Genomic DNA, 24,493 nt, shown 5'->3' with positions numbered 1-24,493 from the left:
TGCCGTAAAGCTAGTCCAATTCACCCTCATCCTGGTGAATCATTGCAGAAACTGGCTTCCTCCATTGGCTCATTGTTTCTGAAGTGTTTACTTCAATATAGCTGCCAGAGGAGAGCCGGTAAAACTGTAATGAGATTCCTGTTGGCCCTCTACTCAAAATCCCCCATCAACCCACCACTTCACCAAGGACAAAATCTTTGGTCATTAAAAGGGTCCCCAGGTCACATATAAGATCCCATTCCAAGAACATTTCTACCTTCTCCTGCTACACTAACTTTCCCACAGTTATATGGGATCCTTGCGTTCTTAAAACATACAAGACAGCCAGGAGAGATGGTTCAATATTTAAATGAATTGGCCTCTCTTCCAGAGGACCCAGGTTCAATGCCCAGCACCCACATGGTGGTTCTGTAACTCCAGTCCTAAGGGATCCAGCTCTGTCTTCTTGCACTCGATGCACAGACATTCATGCAGACAGAACAGGAATGAGAACGGCTTCTATATGCTCATGTATTTGAATGCTAGGTCCTTAGTGTATGGACTCTTGGGGAATTATTAGGAAGTGTGGCCTTGTTGGAGGAGATATGTCACTCGGGAGCTGACTTTGATATTTCAAAAGCCCACTCCGGGCCTAGTCTTGCTCTCCCAGATGTAAACTCTCAGCTATGTATAGCTCCTGGATCAAGCCTGCCTCCTGCTGCCTTGCTCTCCCCAGAATGATGATGGATGGATTCACCCTCTGGAACTGTAAGCTGCCTCCAGCTAAATGCATTCTTTTGGAAGTTGCCTTAGTCATAGTGTCTCTTCACAACAATAGATAACAGAGACCACCACACATGCTTAAAAAACTGAAAACGAAATAAAAAAACAAACAAGAAAAACAGACAAACAAAAACCAGACTACTTCCTTTAATCCGATGCTGATTTCTCCTTTCCTGTGTGTCTGAAATTTTTACCTGAGCCACTGACACCAAGATCTTGCAGGCTGAACTCAAATGTCACTTGTTTGGGAGTGTGGGAGATGCTTGACAGGGTTTCTCTGTGAAGAACTGCTTATTCTGGAACTCACTCTGTAGACTTGGCTAGCAAACTCAGAGGTCCTCCTGACTCTGCCCGCTGTGTGCAAGGAACATAGGCATGTATTGCCACACCCTGCTCCAATGCTCTCTTGATGGAGCCTACTTATCGGAAGTTCAACAGCTAGTTTTTTGTTTTCTCTTTTTACTTTGTTTTTCCTCCTGGTTCCTTTTGACATCTACTGTGCACCTTTGCTAGCCTTTCCTTTCCCTGTCTCCTATTGAGAGTCTAATCCCGCAAGAGCAAGGATTTACGTCTGTTTTGTTCATTTATATTTACTCAGTATGTAAACAGGGCTCAGTACAGATGTCCGTCAAGTAACTGCAGACATAAGAAAGGTACAGATGTGTTAATTAATGCACAGACAAATGAATGAGTGACTTAAAAAAAAGATTTGGCAAGGAAAAGACTTGGAAGGTGGTGGCCTCCAATGTGATAAATGGTATTACTCTAAATTTACTGGAAAAAGAATCTCGAAGGCAAAAATTCTCCCACACGAGAATTTACTTTTTAAAATAGAAGGAAGTCAGACTTGGCACATGGATAGAAATAAATCTCCCTGATATGTTATGAAGATTTACAACATAACAATTATAAAAGAAATGCAGAAATACAAACTGACCATTAAAATGGATAATACTGATAACTGGTAAGGTCCCTGACTAGATGTTAAAATTGTTGGCCCAAAGTTTACAGAAAAGCAAAATATTTCCACAGTCTCAAAGTGTCACACTCTAAATATTTACAAAACCAAAGGAAACGTAGCGATTCTACCGTGGAGAGAGGCAGCTGATACCACCTATGCCAGATAACAAGGGAAGCAGGACCAAGGAGTGCTGTGTACCTCCTGATCCTTAAAAACACAAAATATATTATCTCTTCTGTGCCCCTCTTAGTTATTTTTCAGTTGCTGTGGTAAGACGTCATGATCAAGGATCTTATAAAATGAATAGTTTATTGAGGGCTTACAGTGTGAGAGGATAAGTTCGTGACCATCACGGCAAAGAGCTTGGTGGCAGGCAGGCAGGCATGGTGCTACAGCAGTAGCTGAGAGACTTCAGACAGACCCCACAGTGAAGATGGCAGAGAAACTGAGACTAGGCCTAGCATGGGGTTTGAAACCTTAAAACCTCCCTATAGTGCCATACTTCTCCCGGCATAACCACACCTGTTTTTTAAAAATGTTTTTATTAGGTCTATTTCTTTACTTACATTCCAAATGTTATTCCCTTTCTTGGTTTCCTGTCCATAGCCCCCATTTCGTCCCCATCCCCCATGGGGTGTTCCCCCCATCCATCCCCCTTATTGTCCACCCCACATATTCCACTGCACTGGGGAATATGGGCAGAACCAAGGGCTTCTCCTTCCACTGGTGCCCCAACAAGGCTATTCTCTGCTACATATGCAATTGGAGCCCTGGGTCAGTCCATGTATAGTCTTTCTGTAGTGGTTTAGTCCCTGGAAGCTCTGGTTGGTTGGCATTGTTCTTCTTATGGGGGTGTAAGATCTTTCAACTCTTTCAAAACTTCCTCTAATTCCCCACAAGGGGGTCCTGTTCTCAGTTCAGTGGTTTGCTGCTAGCATTGACCTCTGTACTGGACATGCTCTGGATGTGTCTCTCAGGAGAGATGTATATCCCGTCCTTTTCAGCATGCATTTTTTAGCTTCATCAATCTTATCGAGTTTGGTGGCTGTATATATATGGGCCACATATGGGGCAGGCTCTGAATGGCTGTTCCTTCAGTCGCTGCTCTAAACTTTGCTTCCATAGCCCCTCCTATGGATATTTTTTTCCCTTTTTAAGGAGGGGTGGGAGCATCCCCATTTTGGACATCCTTCTTCTTGAGCTTCCTGGTCTGTGGATTGTATCTTGGATAATTTGAGCTTTTGGGCTAATATCCACTTATTAGTGAGTGCATACCAAGTGTGTTTTTCTGTGATTGGATTACCTCACTCAGGATGATATTTTCTAGTTCATTCCATTTGCCTATGAATTTCATGAAGTCGTTGTTTTTGATAGCTGAGTAGTACTCCATTGTATAGATGTACCACGTTTTTTTAATCTATTCCTCTGATGAAGGGCATCTGGGTTCTTTCCAGCTTCTGGCTATTATAAATAAGGCTGCTATGAACATAATGAAGCATGTGGCTTTGTTGTATGTTGGAGCATCTTTTGGGTATAAGAACACATCAAAATGATAATTCACCATGATCAAGTAAGCTTCATCCCAGGAATACAGGGATGGTTTAATATATGAAAATCCATCAATGTAATCCACTATATAAACAAACTCAAAGATAAGAACCACATGATCATTTCATTAGATGCTGAGAAAGCATTTGATAAAATTCAACACCCCTTCACGATAACAGTCCTGAAAAGATCAGGAATTCAAGGCCCATATCCAAACATAGTAAAAACAATATACAACAAACCAGTAGCTAACATCAAACTAAATGGAGAGAAACTTGAAGCAATCCCACTAAAATCAGGGACTAGACAAGGCTGCCCACTCTCTCCCTACTTATTCAACATAGCACTCGAAGTACTAGCCAGAACAATCAGACAATGAAAAGAGATCAAAGGGATACAAATTGGAAGGGAAGAAATAAAAATATCACTATTTGCAGATGATATGATAGTGTACTTAAGTGACCCCAAAAGTTCCACCAAAGAACTACTTAACCTGATAAACAACTTCAGCAAAGTGGCTGGGTATAAAATTAACTCAAACAAATCAGTAGCCTTCCTCTACTCAAAGGAGAAACAGACTGAGAAAGAAATTAGGGAAATGACACCCTTCATAATAGTCCCAAATAATATAAAATATCTTGGTGTGACCTTGACCAAGCAAGTGAAAGATCTGTATGACAAGAACTTCAAGTCTCTGAAAAAAGAAACTGAAGAAGATCTCAGAAGATGGAAAGATCTCCCATGCTCATAGATTGGCAGGATTAATAATAATGGCCATTTTACCAATCTACAGATTCAATGCAATCCCCATCAAAATTCCAATCCAATTCTTCATAGAGTTAGACAGAACAATTTGCAAATTCATCTGGAATAACAAAAAACCCAGGATAGTGAAAACTATACTCAACAATAAAAGAACTTTTGGGGGAATCACCAGCCCTGACTTCAAGCAGTATTACAGAGCAATAGTCATAAAAACTGTATGGTATTGGTACAGAGACAGGCAGATAGATCAGTGGAACAGAATTGAAGACCCAGAAATGAACCCACACACCTATAGTCACTTGATCTTTGACAAAGGAGCTTAAACCATCCAATGGAAGAAAGATAGCATTTTCAACAAATGGTGCTGGTTCAACTGGAGGTCAGCATGTAGAAGAATGCAGATTGACCCATGCTTATCACCCTGTATAAAGCTTAAGTCCAAGTGGATCAAGGACCTCCACATCAAACCAGATACACTCAAACTAATAGAAGAAAAAGGGGGGTAGAATCTCGAACACATGAACACTGGGGAAATTTTCCTGAACAAAACACTAATGGCTTATGCTCTAAGATCAAGAATTGACAAATGGGACCTCATAAAACTGCAAAGCTCCTGTAAGGCAAAAGACACTGTCATTAGGACAAAACAGCAACCAACAGATTGCAAAAAGATCTTTACAATCCTACATGTGATAGAGGGCTAATATCCAAAATATACAAAGAACTCAAGAATCTAGACTCCAGAGAGCCAAATAACCCTATTAAAAATGGGGTACAGAGCTAAACAAAACATTCTCAGCTGAGGATTATCAAATGACCAAAAAACACCTAAAGAAATGTTCAACATCCTTAATCATCAGGGAAATGCAAATCAAAACAACCCTGAGATTCCACCTCACACCAGTCAGAATGGCTAAGATAAAAAACTCAGATGACAGCAGATGCTGGTGAGGATGTGGAGAAAGAGGAACACTCCTCCATTGTTGGTGGGATTGCAAACTGGTACAACCACTCTGGAAATTAGTCTGGAGGTTCCTCAGAGAATTGGACATTGCATTATCTGAGGACTCAGCTATACCTCTCCTGGGCATATGCCCAAAAGTTAACCATACCTCTTATCTTTCTTAAGCTCTTCCACACCTGGGAGCCAAAGTATTCAAGAATATGAGCCCATGTGGGCCATTCTAATTCAAACAACCACAGTGATATTCTTACAAAAAGTCCATAATTTTGTGAGAGAACATCAAATAAACCCAATCAGGGGCATTCTACTAAATATTTAGCCAGTTTTCTTCATAGATATTAGTTCCATTAAGAGAAGAAAGGCCTGGGAAACATCCAGACTCGGAGAGACTATGGAGACAGGTGGAAAGTGCATCTAACACAGGTACTAGATTGAATCTTGGAACAGAGAAGGGACACGGTTTTAAAAAGATACAAAAACCTAAGTACTGCCTGTAACTCTGTGAACAGTTTGAGTTGATGGTAATTTATTGTTTTGATAAATGCACCGTATTGGATATTTCACTAAGCTTAGAGCAAGGTGAGAAAAAGCTACATGGAAAATTTTTATTATTTCCATAACCTTCTGCATGCCTAAACTATTCTTGAAATTTAAAAATATGAAGAGGGAATTTCCACATAATAGAGATCACACTTTATAAGCACCCCGTCCAACACACACACACACACACACACACACACACACACACACACATATATTTGCACATTCTCTCTCTCTCTCTCTCTCTCTCTCTCTCTCTCTCTCTCTCTCACTATATCTCTGCTCTTCTTCTTGGTTCTGCATCATTACAAAGTCTCTCTTTCATGAGAATTTAAAGATGGGTTCTAATGCCTTCATATTTTAAGAAAAGGCAGTGATGGTTACAGAAATTACTAAAATCCTTTAGTTGACCTGTGATAGAACAGGAGTTTATCATGAAAGACCTTGTTCCTGAAGTGCCTTAAGGTTTCTCAGCTTTGACACAATCACTGTATCGGGCTTCTTTATTCTTAGTTGTGAACATTAACCAATATTTAACAGCATCCTTGGCTTTGACCAATAGGTGCCATAGCACATTTTTCTCCCATTTGTAACAAACGAAAGATGTCTTTCAGTACCATTCAATAAGGAGACAAAACCTCTCCTTATTGAGGAGGAGTGAAAACAAGAACTGATTAAAGATATGTGATGGTCTTATACTTGGGTGTGTGCAGGGATGGGAGGGAGGGGGACACAGGAAGACTTTTACAATTTCAAGGTCAGCCTAGACTGCATAGCAAATTCGAGGCCAAACCTGAGCTTTGTCAAAACACAAAACCATCCCAAAAGAATGTGCTTAGCCCAAAAGTCAAGGGAATGAAATATTATAAGAAAAAATTAGAGGAAAACCAAAATTGTCTAGACCTTCTTTGCCATCGAGCCAGCGGCATAGGCTACTATGACTTCAGTTAGGAGGCAAACACCAGTGTGGTTTTGGCACTTTCCTCACAGGCTGGCTGTAAGCATCAACACTGTGTAACTTGTCTAGCATAATGGCTAGCACATCACACAGGCCTTCATTTCAGCCTCATTTTTGAAAGCTCACACATTGTGGGTTTACTAGGACGTCCCAGTTTCCTTTCTCCTGCCATGATAAAATGTCTCCCGCCCAGAGAAACCTTGGCAGGAAAGTGTTCACTTCAGCTTGTGCTTTCTTGTCCCAGTTCACCAGTGAAGGAAGTCAGGGTGAGAACTCAGGCGGAGCAGGAGTTTGAAGCAGAAAACGCCCTGCTGCTTGCTGGTTACTCTCGCATGTGTTAGCTCCTGGGTTCATGCTTGACTAGCTTTCCCATACAACTCATGGCCACCTGCCTAGGGATTCTACGGCCTACAGTAGGCTAGGACCTCCTGCTCAAAAGGCCAATCTGACCCAGGCTATTCTTGAGTCAAGGCTTTCTTTGCTCTTGGATGACTCTAGGCTGGGCCACTGTGGTATTTGAAGCTGACTAGGATATGCGCTAAGATTGAAACAGCCGGTACAATGCTACAGAAAATATTTTTTCTACTGTGATTCAATGAAGTGAGGATAAGCAGCATCCAATAAGGCTGCATAGTTGCAGGTAAAGTTTGTGCCCTACTGAATTAAGGAAAGAAAAGAAAAGAAAAGAAAAGAGTACTTGTAACAATCAAGCTAGGGGAAATTATATTAAAACAAACAAACAAACAAAAAAAAAAACAAACAAACCCCAAGTCTGTTTTTTTGCATTACATGTTGAAGAATAAGACGTGGCATTTCCTGTTCTTATCATCAGTGTCCCCAGAGGCCCACAGGGTACAGGGTTAGTTTGTCACTGGTTAGCTAACCCTTGTTTGCTATTGGGACCTGCTGATATCTTTGGGAAGTGTGGTTTCACTAAAGGAAGTTAGACCATTGGGAACAAGCTGTTAAAGGGCACATTGTGACTTTGGCCATTTCCTTCCTCTGTCTCATTGCTTCCTGGATACCACAAGGTGAGTGATTTCCTTTACCCCAGATTCCCCTTCACGATGTACTTCCTCAACACATGGACAGTCAACAAGGCCAAATGACCATGGTCTGAAACTCTGGAACTGAGAGTCAAAGGTAAATCTTTCTTCTTTCTATGCTAGTTTGTCCCAGGTGTTTTGTTACAGTGTCAGGAAGCTAACTAACTCTCTTTAAACTTTTCCCAAAGATAAAGTGGTTCCAATTCCTGAGGAATTAAAGACAACAATATATGGACCCAAACCTTCCAGCTGTAATACTATTCCATAGGGTTGACCAAATGTGTTTATACTTTGACAGTATTTACCCTTTGATGTAGGCTTAGTCGACACATGTGCTCCCTGGGTATGCAGGGTTTCCCATCAGCTTCCCTAGAAGGCAGGCAAATGAACAGATCCCAGGAGTTCAAACCACCTAAAAACATTAAACAACATTTAGCTCCTTGCCAGTAAAGTGTGTGGTTATTTAAACTCTAAAACATACTGCAACACTGTTTATAGCAAAATGCTAATACTCAGAATAACTTAAATTTCAACTCTGACTCAAAAGCTTAATGTTTTATATTTAGCCTTTTAATATAGAGAAAATCTGGATATTCAATATCTATAAAAATTCTGTTGAAAACCAAAATTTGAGAATGTATAAAATACCTTAGTCTTTTTTAAAAAAAAGTAAGACTTTTTATAAAAAAAAAGAATTTGCTGGCAGGAAGTAAACAATAAAAATTTAAAAGGTTTTCTGAAAAATTAATTTGAGATCTCCCTACAGATATTGAAATGAGGTTCAAAATTCAGAACACAACATGAACTGGAACAACTAATATGTCAGCTTTTACCAAGGACAGAATTCTTTGCCAATAAGTCATCCGTTTTGCCACAATAACTTCTTAACTTAGAAGAGCGAATGCTGACTCACAGGTTATCATTTATGAGCACATGCGGGTTTATTTTCGTCGATTCCTCTGTATCCTTGTGAGTGTGGTACATGTGTGTATAGCATGTGTGCTTGAGCATGTTTGTGCGTATAACTTTCCTGATCCATCACACTCAATCGCACACTGAACTTAGAACTGTGCTCACAGCCTGCAAACCTGAGTGGCCCTCCTGTCTTTTATGACACAACACTGCTGACACAACACTGCTGACACAACACTGCAGACACAACACTGCTCTACGGGCATGAGTGGCCACCTTCCATTTTTTTTTAAGTGTGTGTGCTGACGTCACAAGAACTCAGGTACTCTTACTTCCTACATGGTACGAGTTCTTACCACTTAGCCATTTCTTCATCCTACTCAGTTACTCTTTTCTTTCATTTCTTTTCAAGTCAGCATGTCTTAAATGTAATCAGTGCTGGTAAATGGATAATCCCCGATAGAATAGTAAATGCATCACCTCTTGGAGACAAAGAGTCAGACAGAAGAAGAATATGTTTCGATTGTCGATGACATGGATGATAAGCAAACAAGTGTACTAAGAATAGTCAAGATGGACTGGGGCTCAACCTACCAACTAGCGTCTCTTGAGACATTTCCCCAGCATTTGACTTGAAAAATTAACTTTAAGAATATTTTCTGTGAGTATTGTCTCCCTTATGCGTCATGAGTTGAACATTCTTTCAGAAACTTTTGATGCCAGATCCCCACCATTCCTGCATCATCCAGAAGGACTTAGTCTAAAAAGCTTCGGAGGCAACCAGCTTGTCGAAAGCCCTCACTGCTCGTTTCTTTTCCAGAAGAATTTCTCATGTAGAAGTGTAACACTTCCAAAGGAAGGCCGAGCAAATGAAAGAGCTAATAAAGGGGAAGAATTTATAATGAGCAGTGAAATCTCCCTCTTTGCCAACCAAGTACTCTCTCATTTAACAAGCCCCATGCAGTCTGGACTATGTTTTACGGTGTTGGCTGCCTCATTGCCAGAAGGAAAAACTTCCTGGCAAATAAAATGTGATCTAAACAAAGAAAGTCAAGCTCTCAGCTCACAACTGTGCGGCTGGCTTGTTCGTGAAGACACTGAAAGGCAACATGGCTGTTCAAAGGGGCAGGAGTGAATTCAACAGATGAGCTGGGACAGTGAGTCTCATCCAGGCAACAGCAGCCAAGCCTCAGGCTTGGGAGAAGGAGGCTGCTGTGTGTACCCTCACTTTGAAGACAACTTCAGACCAGTTCCTGGAGCTAAAACCAGACACAGGGCAGTGCTTCTAATCCTCTATTTTGAACATTCAACGGGCTTTGTCAGCCAACATCTTTTGATTTGAATTCAAAGAGAAATACAATGCGTTTTTTATTTCATACTGTGTCTGGTTCAGGAAATAGTGAAACCCTGGGGGGGGGGAACCCTCCTGTCGTAAGATCCCCAACTAAATATTTTAAGAAGATAAGGAGATGCAAAGAGAGAGAGAGAGGGATTTCAAATTAAGGGCTTCATTGTTTGGCTCCTAAAACCAGAGTGCATTTTGAATTTCTCCAAGGCATGCCTCTTCTGACTTTGCAAGCATACGCAAAATTTCTAGAGGTGGTAGAAAGAAACACGCATTTCAGCGATACACGTTTAAAATTGAGAGACACATTTAAATAATTCAAGGCAATTCATTAAGAATGTTCAGCGAGCAGTACTTTGCTCAAAATATATTTTTAAAAATGTAAAGAAAAAGAGAAGGCAGTAAGTGCCCTCAGCGGTCTATTGGAGGGGTCTAAAACATTAAAAAGAATTTAGGATAATATAAAATATTACACAGTCTCTTGGCATTCATAAGGTGACTTCTCATCCCTCAAAAATATTCAATTAATATTTTAACTTAAAAATGAATAATTCAAAAGAAAAGACTCGTAGACCTTCAATGTTCTCTTAAATGAAGTAAATTATAACAGGAATTTCAAGAGATGTCTTCATATTCTTCTTCTGTAACTATTGTTCCCATGGTCCAAACAGGGCTGATTGTTTCCATTCAATGTTCCTCTTTCCTTCACTGAATTCTATGCCAACTTCCCAAACCTCTATAGGTTAAATATTTACTAATGTTTTTACTTTATCTACATTTCTTTCTCTGGCTTCAGAAGTCAACTCCCTCCACTAACTCTTGCTACCCTCCCGCGCTTTTTTAAGCAAAGATTTACTTGTTTCAGGAGACATAATCCATGTTCAGATTTGGCCAAACACACTCAAGCACCATGTTGAAAACTAGAATTAGTTTGACTGTAGATATTCACCAAGTACATCTCCAAATCAGCCTTGGAGCATTTCAGGTACAAATTTCTACCTTAGTAAAATTTCAAACTATTGCGAAATTTGGGGGGAGGATTGAACTCCACCATTCACTAAAAGACAATATAAGCCACCAGCAGACACATGCCCAGCATCTAGCAGAGCTCACAAGCACAGAGCTCACAGGAACAAGTGCCATACTTGAGTAGATTGTGCATGGCTAGGATAGTGGATAGGAATTTGTCATATGCAAATGTCAGCAAAATCACACTTGAAAAAAACAGATTTCAGCCACTGATGGAAATTCTAGTATCACTTGGACTGTATCTTGCAAGGCAAGGCTTCAAGGAGATGACCAGGAGTTCTCTACTTGGCCCTACGGTTGCTTTTTCTGCATCTAGAAGCATCAGTTTTTGACCTGCTGTAAAATACTGGTATGCCCACATTCTATTCATCTATTCTGGGAACCAAGCTCTACTTCTATACCAGAGTAGCAAGCATCTCTGAGCTGAGCCATCTCTCTAGCCCCAACAGGTAGGAATTTTTGAATATTCATAATGTTCCTCATTTGACAAAGTGATGTTTCTGTTTTAGCTCGTACTGATCTAAATATGTTTATTAGCTAAGTTGGTTTTGTTGAAAGGACTTGGGGTCAGTTAGTGGTAGAGAGATGTCTGAAAATCTCTTTGATGCCTAGACTTAGCAAGTCGGCCACAGGATGAGAAAGCTTAGCTTAACTCCAGCTATGTTTTATTAGCTGGGTTAAAGTTGTCAAAGACTAAAGTATGACCTTTCATGGTCTTCCTTCCTCTCGGAGCCTAGAAATACTTAGATTTATGGCTGTCTTTTCTTGGGGTGGGATACTGAACTCTCTCGCAAACCGCAAACCACTCCTTTTTAGGCTGACCCATCAGTACTCACAACCTCACTTTTGACTCTGAACATATGACTTCCAGGGGCTGTTGTCTTATTGTTAACTTTCTTTAGTGAATGGTCAAACATTATAGCCCTTTAATTGTCTTTTTGATATATTTCTTTCATATGTAGAGATAGAAGGGCTGAGAAGTAAAACGCAGGTTTGAGTTAAAATTAAAAAAAAAAAAGAAGAAGAAAAAAACAGGCAAGAGCGTTCTTGGTGAAACTGACGGTTCCTTGAGTTGCTAGCCTAAAGAAAAGTTAAATTCTATATGGTATAGAATACTAAATTGGAATTTAGGGTCCAAATCTACAATGACTATATATAGGGTAGTATGGGATGATGTCACAGGTGAGGCAGGTACAGGATAGAAGGAGGCCTGTCATTGGATGAGAAGGAAGGATGGGTGGGAAAAAGTTTGAAGGAAGAGGAGGAGACTGGAATGAAGAGGGAGGAAGAGAGGAGGAGGAAAGGCCGAGTAGCTGTGGCAGGACGATGGTGGCTGACGTTAAGATTCTGCTCTGTGTATTTACAGGTTCTTATTAATGTTCTTAAAAGATGGATGGTACTGGGCTTTGCATGTTTAGGTGGGCAATTATATCTTACCAATTGGGTCAAAGATTATTGTGTTGTGTGGTCTTTTATGTGACGATTTGAGTGTAGCAAAGTGTGCGGCGGCAGGGTACACTGGGCCGCCGAGGAGTTGGGATGTGTTTCCGCCAAGATATCTAGCAGATATCTTGGGGCACCATGGTGCAGGACCTAGCGGGTTAAAAGACAAGCATACTTTTTTATTTTTTATATTTTACAACAACAGGGTAGTTTCAATGAGAATGGCTCCCACAGAGTAGTATGTTTAAATACATAGTTCCCAGTTGGTGGGACTGTTTGGGAAGGACTAAGGAGTGTGGCCTTGTTGATGAAGATGTTTCACTGTGAGCAGCTTTGAGGCTTCAAAAGATTTCTGCTATGCCCACTGTGCTTTCTCTGTCTCATGGCTGTCTCTCAAGGTGTGAGTTCTTAGTTGTTCCTGCCACCATGCCTTTACTCTTGCATCATAGACTCCAACCTTCTGAAACAGTAAGCCCGGGTGAAAATATTTTCATTCACAAGTTGTCTTGCACAGTGTTTTATCACAGAAACGGAAAAGCACCTAAGTAGCATTGAATAAAGATAGAAACATCTAACAATTCTTCTAAGATTTATTTTATTATCATTACTATTATTATTATTTGTGTTCATCAATGTGTAGTACACACACACACACACACACACACACACGTGCATGCACATATGCATGTGCATAGATGCCCTTGAAGGCCAGAAAAGGGTATGGGATCCCTAGAAGCTAACGTTACCATTCTTTCTATGCTGCCAGACATGGGTTCTGGGGACCAAGCTCTACTTCTCTATCAGAGTAGAAAGCATCTTAACTGCTGAGCCATCTCTCTAGCCCCAACAGGTAGGAATTTTTGAGTATTCATAATGTTCCTCAGTATGTTGCAAATATTTGTTTTAATTAATCTTTTACTTCAGTGATGGACTTTACTGGATATGGGTGTTCTGAGAAGCACAGAAGGACTAGATAATTTGCCCAACAGCTTTCATGTAGTTAATGGACTTGAGTGCTGGATTTCTAGGTCTAACAGCCATGTTCTTGTCACTATTGGCCTCTTAAATCACAGGGGAGTGACAGAGAAATGTAGCTTTTGATGCCATGTACATTTATGTAGTACTTGTGACAGCTATGGGTTAGAAACAAGGATTGCACAGACTTTAGAAGTAAAGATGGACAGGCAGACACACAGACACAGACAGGCAGACACACACACACACACACCTTATATAGCTTTGGTCCTTTTTTTAGTTATTTCTCAGGAAGTCTATTCTCCTCTGGAAACTTGGAGGGAAGAATGACTGTAGCAGGTATAATCTGGCACCCCTAGATCCTCACACAGCACTAGACCCAGTATTAGCAATGCTGCTGTCAACTGAACTCTGTTCGTTCTTCCTGTGTGAAAGGAACTTGTCCCCAGTCACACATGCACGCAGAAGCTACAAGTACTAACTTGGCTTCCACCTACTTTCAAAATTAAACTTCTAAAAGTTCCTTACACTGTTTTTTACGTGACTAGTATTGCTTCTTTCCCTATCACAATGAAACCAGGGCCCTATGAATTAGACTAGCCAAGAGAGGTCATAGGGTAAAGTTCTAGACAAAAAAAAAAAATCAAACCGAAACAAAACAGGATGTGCATGTCCCATTCTCCAGCTCAAAATTACAAAAACATTCACACCCTGCAGGCAGCTATTCCCAACCAGCACACGGCTGAAGAAAATGCTCTGTAGCCCACCACAGGGTTTGCTGTGGGAAAAGAAGATGTCACATACAATCCACACTTATGAATTCACACTTAAATCAGCACTGTGTATACTTTACTTCCTTCTCAGAGCCTTCTCCGAAAGCAGTTGACATGTCAGTTTTCAGCATGGATTTTTTTTTTTTTTAAATCAAGAATTTATCATAAGGAGTGAGGCTGTCTTCAGAGCACTTCCGTCTCCCACAGGCAGGCTGCCACGAAAAGCAAACAATTGTTTCCTGGTTCAGAAATAACTTCCCTCGTTGATAAAGGGTGCAGGATCAGTAACATAATCCAGAGCATAGAGCACTGCGACATAGTGCTGTTCACACTGGTACCATTTGCAAAGAAGCTCTTTCTTCTCAAGGAAGGAGAACTCTACACACTGAAAACAACCTCTCCAACAAACAAACAACAAACAAACAAACAAATAATATTACATCTATCCCTGCTCTATTTCATCACAACATTTACTACCTCCTTCTACATTATATAGCTGCTTATTATCTATTTTTCCAATTTGTTATTATTTGTTGCTTGCTTGGCCTTGGATTGGTTTAGATTGATTGGTTTTTCGGCCTTACTATGTGCCCTTGGTGGGTTCTGAACTCTGATCTTTTACCTCTGCCTCCAAAGTCCTGGGTTACGGGCACACATCATTCCACCCATGCTTTTGCCTCTGATTTGAATTTGAGCTCAGGATAGCAGAGACTACAGCTGTTTATTCAGTCTTACAATCTTCGTGCCTATCGACCGGGTGAAATATAGAGAGAATGTGTGGCGTATTTGTTAAATGTATATAAATGAGCAAGTTAGTAATGTGAGCAACAGAAAAAGAATTACAACTCAGTCAGAAGCTAAAATACTCCCTGTGTCCAATCTCAAGCATGACATACTAAGCTAAAATAAAACAAAAGAAAACAAAAGGCCAGGGAAAGAGAGGCCAGGGAAAGAGAGAGGGCTGAGTAAGTAGAGAGAGGGCTGGCTGTGTAAGCACTAAGTTCGGAGCCCCAACATCCACATTAAACCCAGGCAAAGTATCACACACCTATAATTCCCAGGGCTGAAGAAAGAGACACAACCAGTTTGGTAAGTTCTAAGGTCAGTAAGAGACCCTATCTCTCAGTCTAGAGAAAGATACCTAATATTGTACTCTGGCCTCCAAATGCTTGCATGCACACACCCTACATATACAATACAAAAGTAGGAAGGAAAAGCCCATTTAAAACTTGTTGATAAATTAGGATCTATACTTGATCCCATCTCAATATTGATTATATTCAAATATCTATATCTTCTCTCCAGTCTCTCAAGGTACATAAACTCATTTTTTTGTTCTACACACATAATCTGATTGATCTATTGATCAGTAATTTGTCTCCCATAATTAACTTTATTCAGTGCTGTTCTTCCAGAGAAGGGCTATTCATTTTATAATCTCTAACATAGACTCTGTAGATTCTGGTAGGTGTTTCTAGGTTAGTAAGTTCAGCATTTAGCATTAACCTTAAGGCAAGCATTCAACAGGAGTCTGTTATCCTTAACAAATCGGACAACACGATCACCACCCATTATTCAGTTGGGCTCTTTGCCCCAGTAGTCTGGCCATAGGTGTTTGCACTGGCTCCACATCCCTTCCAATCTGATGATGGAATTTCGGTGTCTCAGGGCAGAATTTCCAAAGCTTTTCCTCTCTGCTTCCCGGAACATTCCTCAGATATTCACCCCTTGGGAGCCTGTGAGGAAGATCATGGAGACTGTTTCTGTAAACAGTTCTCAGCTCCTGGAATTCTTCTGACCTACTCAGAAGCTCAGGAAAGCAATGGTACTTACAGATCCTGAGAAATAAAATACTCTCACTATGTGGAAATTTGCTTCACAGAGCATGTGAATTTGCTCCCAAGAAATAAGATACCTTATGAAGCGGTTGCTTCAGGAGCCGTGATACTGTTCCCTCCATAACGTTTTAATATACCCGTGCCATTTGTTAACCTCCCTTTGAACTATATTTAGGGGCAAGTGTGAGTGTGCCTCTCAGACTATGTTCTATCTGAGAGAAAACTTTTCTTTACCAAAATTTAAGATATTGAGGATGGTGGCCAGATTAAAATGTTTTGATAGAAGTTAACGCAGCAATAATCTGAATTCTTTTTTAAAAAATGGAATATACATCCTGTCGAATACTCTAATTAAAACGGAGCAAGTTCGTGGGGAAATGGTTCACTCAAGGGCTACTGAAGGAAGTTCATAAAATGAGCTTAAAGTACTGAAGTCCCAGGAAGTTCTTTAACAGCCTAAAAACAAAGATTAAATGATAAAACGGTAAAAGTAGTGCTGGAGCCACTAGTGTCCATGGCAACAAACCAAGTAAAATACTATTAGATTATAAGTCCCTGGTACCTATAAGTAAGTGGGGACAGATGGCTGAATCCCCATGTAGAAGAAGTCCAGGTACATCAGATAGCTCTCATCACAGCCTCAAAGAGGCAGTTGCTTTTTTATTGCTATGATTAAAAACACCAAGCCCAAAGCAACTTGTAGAAGGAAAGGTTTATTTGGGGTTTACCGTTCCAAAAGAATGGGGCCTGTCACCCTAACAGCAAGGCAGCATGGCAGCAGGCAGAACATGGCAGCTGATGCAGCAGCTGAAAGCTCACATCTTAAACCACGAAGAGAAAGCAGAGAGAGTTTACTCAAAATGGCACTTGTCTTTTGAAGTCTCAAAGCCTACTCCAGTGACATATTTCTTCCAGCAGAGCCAAATGTTCTAATCTTCCCCCAAACAGCCACCAACTGGGACCAAGTATTCAAATGTCCAAGATCTATGGGAAACATCTCATTCAAACCACCACACCTTTAATAAAAATGTATATATTCCCAACAGTTCAGAATGCAGAGAGGCAATAGAGGAAGATTTCACAGTGGGAGGACCTGACTATCTCAGTGAGTCAAGCAGAGTCACCTCAGCAATGTCCATTGGTGTTATATTTGCTTCCAAGCAAAAGAGCTTCCCTGTTCTCAAAACAGTCAAGATAAGGGGGAATAAAAGGAGGAAGTTCTGAGACAGACTCACAGCCAAGAAAAGCTTGGGGGCATGTGGTGACTTTAGAAAAGAATAGTGGAAATAAAAATGTAATGTGGTACTCTGGGTGGGAGCTTGGAACAAACAAGGCACATTGGATTAGAACCGAAGGGGATGTGGTAATGAGGGGAAGGATTTGTAAGGGTAGAACTGGGAGGAGGGGAAGGTCTGGGAGGAGAGGAGGAACTGGGAGGGGAGGAGGGACTGGGAGGAGAGGAAGGACAGGGAGGAGGGGAAGGGCTGGGAGGAGGGGAGGGACTGGGAGGGGAGAAGGGACTGGGGGAGGGGAACAACCAGCGTGTAAAGTAAATAAATAAAAATATTTTAAAAACTAAAAAGTTATATTGAAATTTTTAAAAAGAGACTTTAAAAATTAAAGATCATGCTGTTTAAAACATCCGTGCAACAAAAATCTCTAGAGGAAATAAGATGAAAACTGTTCAGTGCTTTCAGTTGGCAGAAACCCACATACACTAAGAAGGAGGAGAGCAGACATGTGACACATGGCACACGGAGTTTAGGAGCGGGACCATGAAAGTAACAGATCTATTTTTCTTGGACAGAAGCTAGAGATGTCTTTGAAAGTGACCAGGCCAGAGGCCAGGAATGTCAAGAAAGGAGTTCAGGGTCCCTGTTTCTCTTCCCCTAAGTGAGAACCACTGTCCTGTGTGTGTGTGTGTGTGTGTGTGTGTGTGTGTGTGTGTGTGTGTGTGTGTGTCTGCAATCTACCGAACTCTCTTTTTCTGAGCAACTTTGGAACTGGATCTCTAGATTTTCACGGTGAAAGTGGATTGTATTCATTCTCCAACTTCAGTTCATCCCCTAAATGATTTTAGAGTCATATCACTACTGTCAAAGGCTTAGAGGCTATGGAGGGTGTGTGTCAGGGAGCTGTGGACAAATCTCCTATGTGAATTTTCCATTATAGGCAAGCTTCTTCTTTCTGGTTAAGAGAACAGCATCACCTTTAATCCCAGCACTCATGAGGCAGAGAAGACAAATTTCTATGCCTCGGGGGCAAACCAGTGTGACAATGCCTTTCAGGAAGCAAAGGCTGTACAGTGATGCCCTGTCTCAAAAACAAAACAAAACCAAGCAAAACAAAACAAAAAGAACGGACTATATGGCCCTGGGTAGAGACATAGCATCCTGCTCCAGTGATTAAAATATTAATTATTAGTCTCTCCTCCCCTAAGAGTCAATCTGGCTTGCCCTGTCAATCAATCACTTGGGCAGGAGATTGCCCCTCCCCCCAGGAGACCAAAGCCATGCTACTTAGATAAGAAGATAATCATTACTTAATGAGATAACATGTATTCTTCCCTCTTGTGCCTTCCCCTAGCAAATGCTTGCAGTTTGCTTTCTACTGCTATGACACACCAGGACCGGGGCCAACGTGAAAAGGAAAGGGTTTCTTTCTGTTTACAAGTTACATTCCATCACTGAGAGAAATCTGGGCAGGGATCTGGAGGCAGGAATTGAAGCACAGGTCCCAGATGAGTGCTGCCTTCAGGCTTCTTCTTAGTGACAAGCTCAGCTGGCTTTTGAATACAACCTAGGCTGCCTGCTCAGGGGTGGCACGGGCCAAAGTAAGCTGGTCCTTGACCCATCAATGATTACTCAAGAAAAATGTCGGGATTGGAACCAGCGAAGTCAGGCAGCACTGCGAAGCCTCCACCATGCAGGCTGCCATTGTCGTCATCGTCGTTGTTGTCGTGTCGTCATCATCGTCGTCATCGTCGTCGCTGTTGTTTATCAGTTGTTGTTATCTCTTTTGTCGTCTGGACACTGAGTAGAGCCAGGGCAAGCTTTCTCCTCTGTCCTGGGCTTTCTCACTTAGTCTCTGAATGTTCTCTCAACCCCTACTCCTTTCCACCCTGTGACTACTTATAAACAACAGGGCTTTCTCTCTCCCTTTTGCCTTAGTCTTCCTTCTCTGGGCAGCTGCCATGATTTACAGCTTGTCTGTCTACCCTTCTTCCCTTAAAACTCTAATAAAATTGTTCTCAAGCTTCCTTCTGAGTCCATTTCTAAGTTAACTTTATTAATGGAATAAGAACCTAAACAGGAACCCCTGGCTCCCCAGTAATATTAATTGCATGCTCTGATAGAACCGAATTCTGGGATGTTCCAAAAGCCATGAGCACTCACACATCACCCACACCCTCGAGGTGCAGTAAGCTTTAAGCAACAAGAAGATTGCAAACCGATCTTGGTCTTCGGGAATTCAGGACCCCTTCTTAACACTTTCTTTCTGTAGGTGCAGTACCATTTCACTCCTGTGTGCACTTCTTTCTCTCCATTGCATTGGCTATTGTGTCTCCACGGATGAAACTAGAAAATATCATCCTGAGTGAGGTAACCCAATCACAGAAAAACACACATGGTGTGCACTCACTGATAAGTGGATATTAGCCTGAAAGCTGGCATTACCCAAGATGCAATACACAGACCACATGAAGCTCAAGAAGAAGGATGACCAAAATGTGGATGCTTCACTCCTTCTTAAAAGGGGGAACAAAAGTCTTCATAGGAGGGGATATGGAGGCAAAGTTTGGAGCAGAGACTGAAGGAACAGGCCATCCAGAGCCTGCTCCATATGTGGCCCATATATATATATATATATATATATATATATATATATATATATATATATATATATATAAACCAGGTAAGATTGATGAAGCTAAGAAGTGCAGGCTGACAGGAATGGGTTATAGATCTCTCCTGAGAGACTCAGCCAGATCATGTCAAATACAGAGGCGAATGCTAGCAGCAAACCACTGAACTGAGAATAGGACCCCCATTGGAGGAATCAGAGAAAGAACTGGAAGAGCTTGAAGGGTCTCGAGACCCCATATGTACAGCAATGTCAAGCAACCAGAGCTTCCAGGGACTAAGCCACTACCTAAAGACTGTACATGGACTGACCCTGGACTCTGACCTCATAGGTAGCAATGAATATCCTAGTAAGAGCACCAGTGGAAGGGGAAGCCCTGGGTCCTGCCAAGGCTGGACCCCCAGTATAGGGGAATGTCAGGGGGGCAAGAAGAGCAGTGGATGGAGAGGGGACACCCTTATAGAAGAAGGGGAGGGAGATGGGATAGGGGGCTTATGTCTGGGAAACTGGGAAAGGGAATAACATTTGAAATGTAAATAAAAAAATCCAATAAAAAAAGAAGAAAATAAATAATTTCCCATTTGAAGTTCCTTGTGCTTCAGAAGACATTTTCATTTACATTCTGGAGTATACGCTGGGCTGAACAAGTGCAACTCTATGCTCATGGAGTCCTAGTTTCAACAACGGAAAAAGACAAAAAAACCACATATCCCCTTCTTCCTTCCATTATCTTTGTCATCCAATACTTAGCACTCCCTCCCCCACACCCAGAAGCGTAGGTCATCTTTAGCTTGTCCTTCCTTCTAGTCCTACCTTCTGGTACAATAAATTACATCAATTCTTTCTAATTTAATTTGATTTTTTACTTACTCACTTTACGTCCCGCTCACTGTCCTCCTCCCACTCACCCTCTCCCAAATCCTTCCCCCATTCTCTTTTCCCTTCTCTTCTGAGTAGGTAGGGTCCCCTGTGTATCCCCACCCCCACCCCATCCGCTCCCGGGCACTTCAAGTCTCTCTGCAGGCTAGGTGCTTCCTCTCCCACTGAGGCCAGACAGGACAGTCCAGCTAGAAGAGCGTATCCCACGCACAGGCCACAGCTTTTGGGATAGCTCCTGCTCCGTTGTCTGGGACCCACACGAAGACCAAGCTGCATATCAAATTGCATCACTTCTAACATAAACTTCTTAATTATTTTCTGGGCCTTACAAAATCCTACCCCAAAGCTTGAGTCTGAGACCTCTGCCATCTCTGCAAAGGCTCCCAAGGGGCCTTGTCACTGTGAATCATTTAACTTTCTCTGGTGTCACTTCCTTGCGGCTGCCAGAGATGTTCTCCCAGCAGACAGATCTTATCACCACCAGAACAAAACACAGCAGACTGGCAGAACAGCCAAGGTCCTGCAAATCTGCCCCAGCTGGGTCTTCTAATCTTCTTTCCCTAGACTCAGCCTGTACATTTTCACAAAGGCCCTTGTCAATCACACCTACGGATTGGCACCTGAAGCATTTATACACTCACAAACCTCTCACATGCGATTCACACGGCTGGATGTTCTTGCCTCCAATATTTGCTCAAGAAATCGTTTCTTGGAGGCTGGAGAGATGGCTCAGCGGTTGCAAACACTGGCTGCTTTTCCAGAGGTCCTGAGTTCAGTTCCTAGCATTCCATGTGAGCATCTATAAAGGGATCCGATGCCCTCTTCTGGTATGCAGGTAAACATGTAGCTAGAGCACTCATACATTAAATCAATAAAGCTTTAAAAAGATCATGACTTTCTTTTTAATACTTTCAGAGGATAGTCTCATTATGTGATCTTTTTGATGATAGTATTACCAGGATGACCTTGAACTCGATATATAACCCGGGCTGGCCTTGACTCTATTTTGTGCTATATAGGGGCCCTGAATTTGTGGTTGTTGGCCATAGCTTCGTGAGTGTTGGGATGTGCCATGTATGCATAAGTATATTAACTTATCGCATTCTCCTGGGTCTCAACATTCATAATTCCCTCATTTTGTTTTCTGTACACCTGAAATATTTCGTTTCTACCCTGTACCCCACTGCAAATGATATTACAGTTAAATATGGATATCCAGGGCATATACTGATAACATACCCACACTGCCACCACCCACCCAAAAGCTTGGTGAAAACACAAAAGTAAGATTAGGTGAGAATCTGTCCATCACAGGATACCCAGATGGTTTGTGTCTGCATGCAGGTCTGGGAAACGCTGATGCTTGCTTTCCCCAGTAATACTGTGGAAGGTCTTACTTGTCTTCAATGCTTTCTTCCCTATCCACAACAGTTATAGAGACCTACAAGCTTCTCTTATTGAATAAAGCTTGAGTGCTTAGTGCAAGCTACAGGATGTACATATGCCTGACTGCAGTGATGTCCTTTTCTTTCTTTGCTAGTGGGGTCTGAGGTTTTAAATTGGGTTTTATCACTTCCATACTTGACATGCGTTTTGGGTTGTTTTTTTTTTTTTGACAGACACCCCTTATACTAAATTCTACAGAACGGCCAAATGGGTTTTTAGTGTATAATTAGCACTGCGACATTTCACTTAACCAAATATTACTCTCCCCTGCTCTATTTAAAGTTATTTTTGCATGGCAGCTTCTTTTAAAGGCAACAACAAAAACCTAGTCCTGTCTGTTTCAACGTGGTAAAATAATTCATTGGGGGACTCTGAGTATTCTGAGAGGGAGGGGACAGTCATTGATTCCTAATTTCTTCCAGGAATAGTTCTATATTGATTCAGTACAGGTGAGAAGTAAGGCTTGAGAGAATATAATTCAAAACCTGACAAAAAGCCCAAGCGTGCCTCAATGGCTCATTATCAGATGCTGAGAGAATTTCTAACAATCTTTGCAGGCTTAACTTAGCCAATCCATGTTCCTGTGAGGTTCATGAGGGGCGGTTCTGTCTTCTATTTTCAAACCAAGTCACAAATAACCTAATAAGCTTGTTCAAGGTCATTTCAAAAAGGTTAGGAGAGGCATAAGTCTGAGCAATAAAATGCAGCATTTGGGGAAATGTTAGGGTTAAATGACTTCCTATTTGGTGTAGCTAGACTCCTGTCTTCAGATTTGATAAGGTTTCTTCTTTTTCTTTTCCTTTCTTTTCTTTTTTTGCATATACAAGTAGATACAAAGAGATGGAAAATTTAGATCTAAGTGATGAACATTGTTTCTTCTCAGCCTATCTTTGACGCCTCTGAAGAAACACACAAATACATCATGAAATAAACAGTTTATACTTTGCTCATAGTAGGAAGAAGCTCAAGAGTCATCAGAGAGAGAGAGAGAGAGAGAGAGAGAGAGAGAGAGAGAGAGAGTTGTGTGGCTGGGGTGGCGGTGGGGGTGGGGATTCAACTTAAGAAAGTCCAGGGACCTCAGTTAAAATGTATCCTTAAACTAGGGGCAGCAACCTTGTCTCATCGGCATGACAATGAATTCGCATGCACAGGTAACATTGCAGGTGCTGAAACATGAGCGAGAAAAGTGCATTTTCATGAGTCAGTAACAGTGGATCCCATGTGATAGGTACAACCTGGGCATTCTCCCAAGACTCTTGGTGCCCAAAACTGGATAAGTTAAATAAGGACGGGGATGGGGAACAGGTGGGCAAGGCTATCACCTAAGACAAGTTTCACGAACTTCACATTTTCTTTCTTCTGAAACTGGCGATGCTCCCAGAAGCCAAGAGTATATCAGAAGTGTCTCCCGAGGCTAATAATTCTGTCATCTTTGAGATGAAGAATATTCAGCCCACCAGAAAGCTATGCCAAGTACTGTTAAAGTGGATTGTTCCTACGAGTCTGAGGAGCATATTTTACCCAGCATATTTTAACAGAATTTTGCTGGGTCATAGCATCACGTGGTCTCATTAGCTTTCCACCTTTACAGAGATGCTTAGACCCTAACACACTCTTTTCGCCTCTAAGCATTTATTACAAAAAATTTCAGTAGCAATCTATTTTTATGAATCGTCGCTATTTAAAATTACTTTTGCTGTTTTATTAACGCTTAATTTTAATAGTCATGCATAAATTTTACAACTGCTTGATTGTTTAACTTCTATCGTATTGTTTTCCCTAGAATACATCTGTTTGCTTCAAAAGTGTAAGTATTTTAAATTTTATAGATTGATCAGCTTATTTTCTTTAAAAATATTTTCGTAAGTAATGCATGGAAACTGCTTTTCTCAGAATCCCCATCAACCTTAGGTAATAGTATCAATTTTCGATTTTGACTGTGCCATGAATATAAAAATGGCCATATTTTACATCATTTTTCCCCAGCACTTTATGAATTTCAGATTCTATTCTTTTCTGCTTTGGCATTCAGGATTGCTTTTCTATGAATATCCAAATACCAAATGCTAATTATAAAAGTCTTACAGATAAAATTTTAGCATTAAAGATGGGACCGAGAATATAATATTGTTTAATTGATGAGCAGATAATCTCCATAAAAATGAAAATATGTGTCCCTTTTAATATCATCAGACTTAAAAAAATATGGTACCAGCTAAGACTCTAAACACCTAGGCCAACACCGTATGTAAGGAAAAGTAAAATAGGAATCCACTGATCCAATAATTCCTTATTACCACTCAGATATCCAAAATCCGATACAGATGGATACTATAGGAAAGCTGTATCTTATAGTAACAAAAGGAAAGGCTTACTGATCAGGTATAGCCATTTAATGAAGAAAAAAACAAAAGGAGAAAATACATATTCCCTGCAGGGTATACA

General features: G+C 41.1%; 1 protein-coding gene across 4 annotated transcripts in view; it reads right to left on the bottom strand.

The window, feature by feature from the left end:
• Window positions 1-24,493, bottom strand: part of Cped1 (cadherin-like and PC-esterase domain containing 1) — a 272,255-nt gene that overhangs the window by 200,928 nt on the left and 46,834 nt on the right. For 2 of the 4 annotated variants that reach the window (NM_001431795.1, NM_001431797.1), the window contains 1 exon segment: window positions 7,850-7,956. In NM_001431795.1, the coding sequence (NP_001418724.1) occupies window positions 7,850-7,956 (107 nt within the window). 4 annotated transcript variants of the gene reach the window in all.

The sequence above is a fragment of the Rattus norvegicus genome, chromosome 4, assembly GCF_021556685.1.
Source record: "Rattus norvegicus strain SHRSP/BbbUtx chromosome 4, alternate assembly SHRSP_T2T, whole genome shotgun sequence".
Lineage (NCBI taxonomy): Eukaryota > Metazoa > Chordata > Mammalia > Rodentia > Muridae > Rattus > Rattus norvegicus.
The sequence above is the reverse complement of the archived record's forward strand: the minus strand, read 5'-3'. Positions and strand labels throughout refer to the sequence as shown.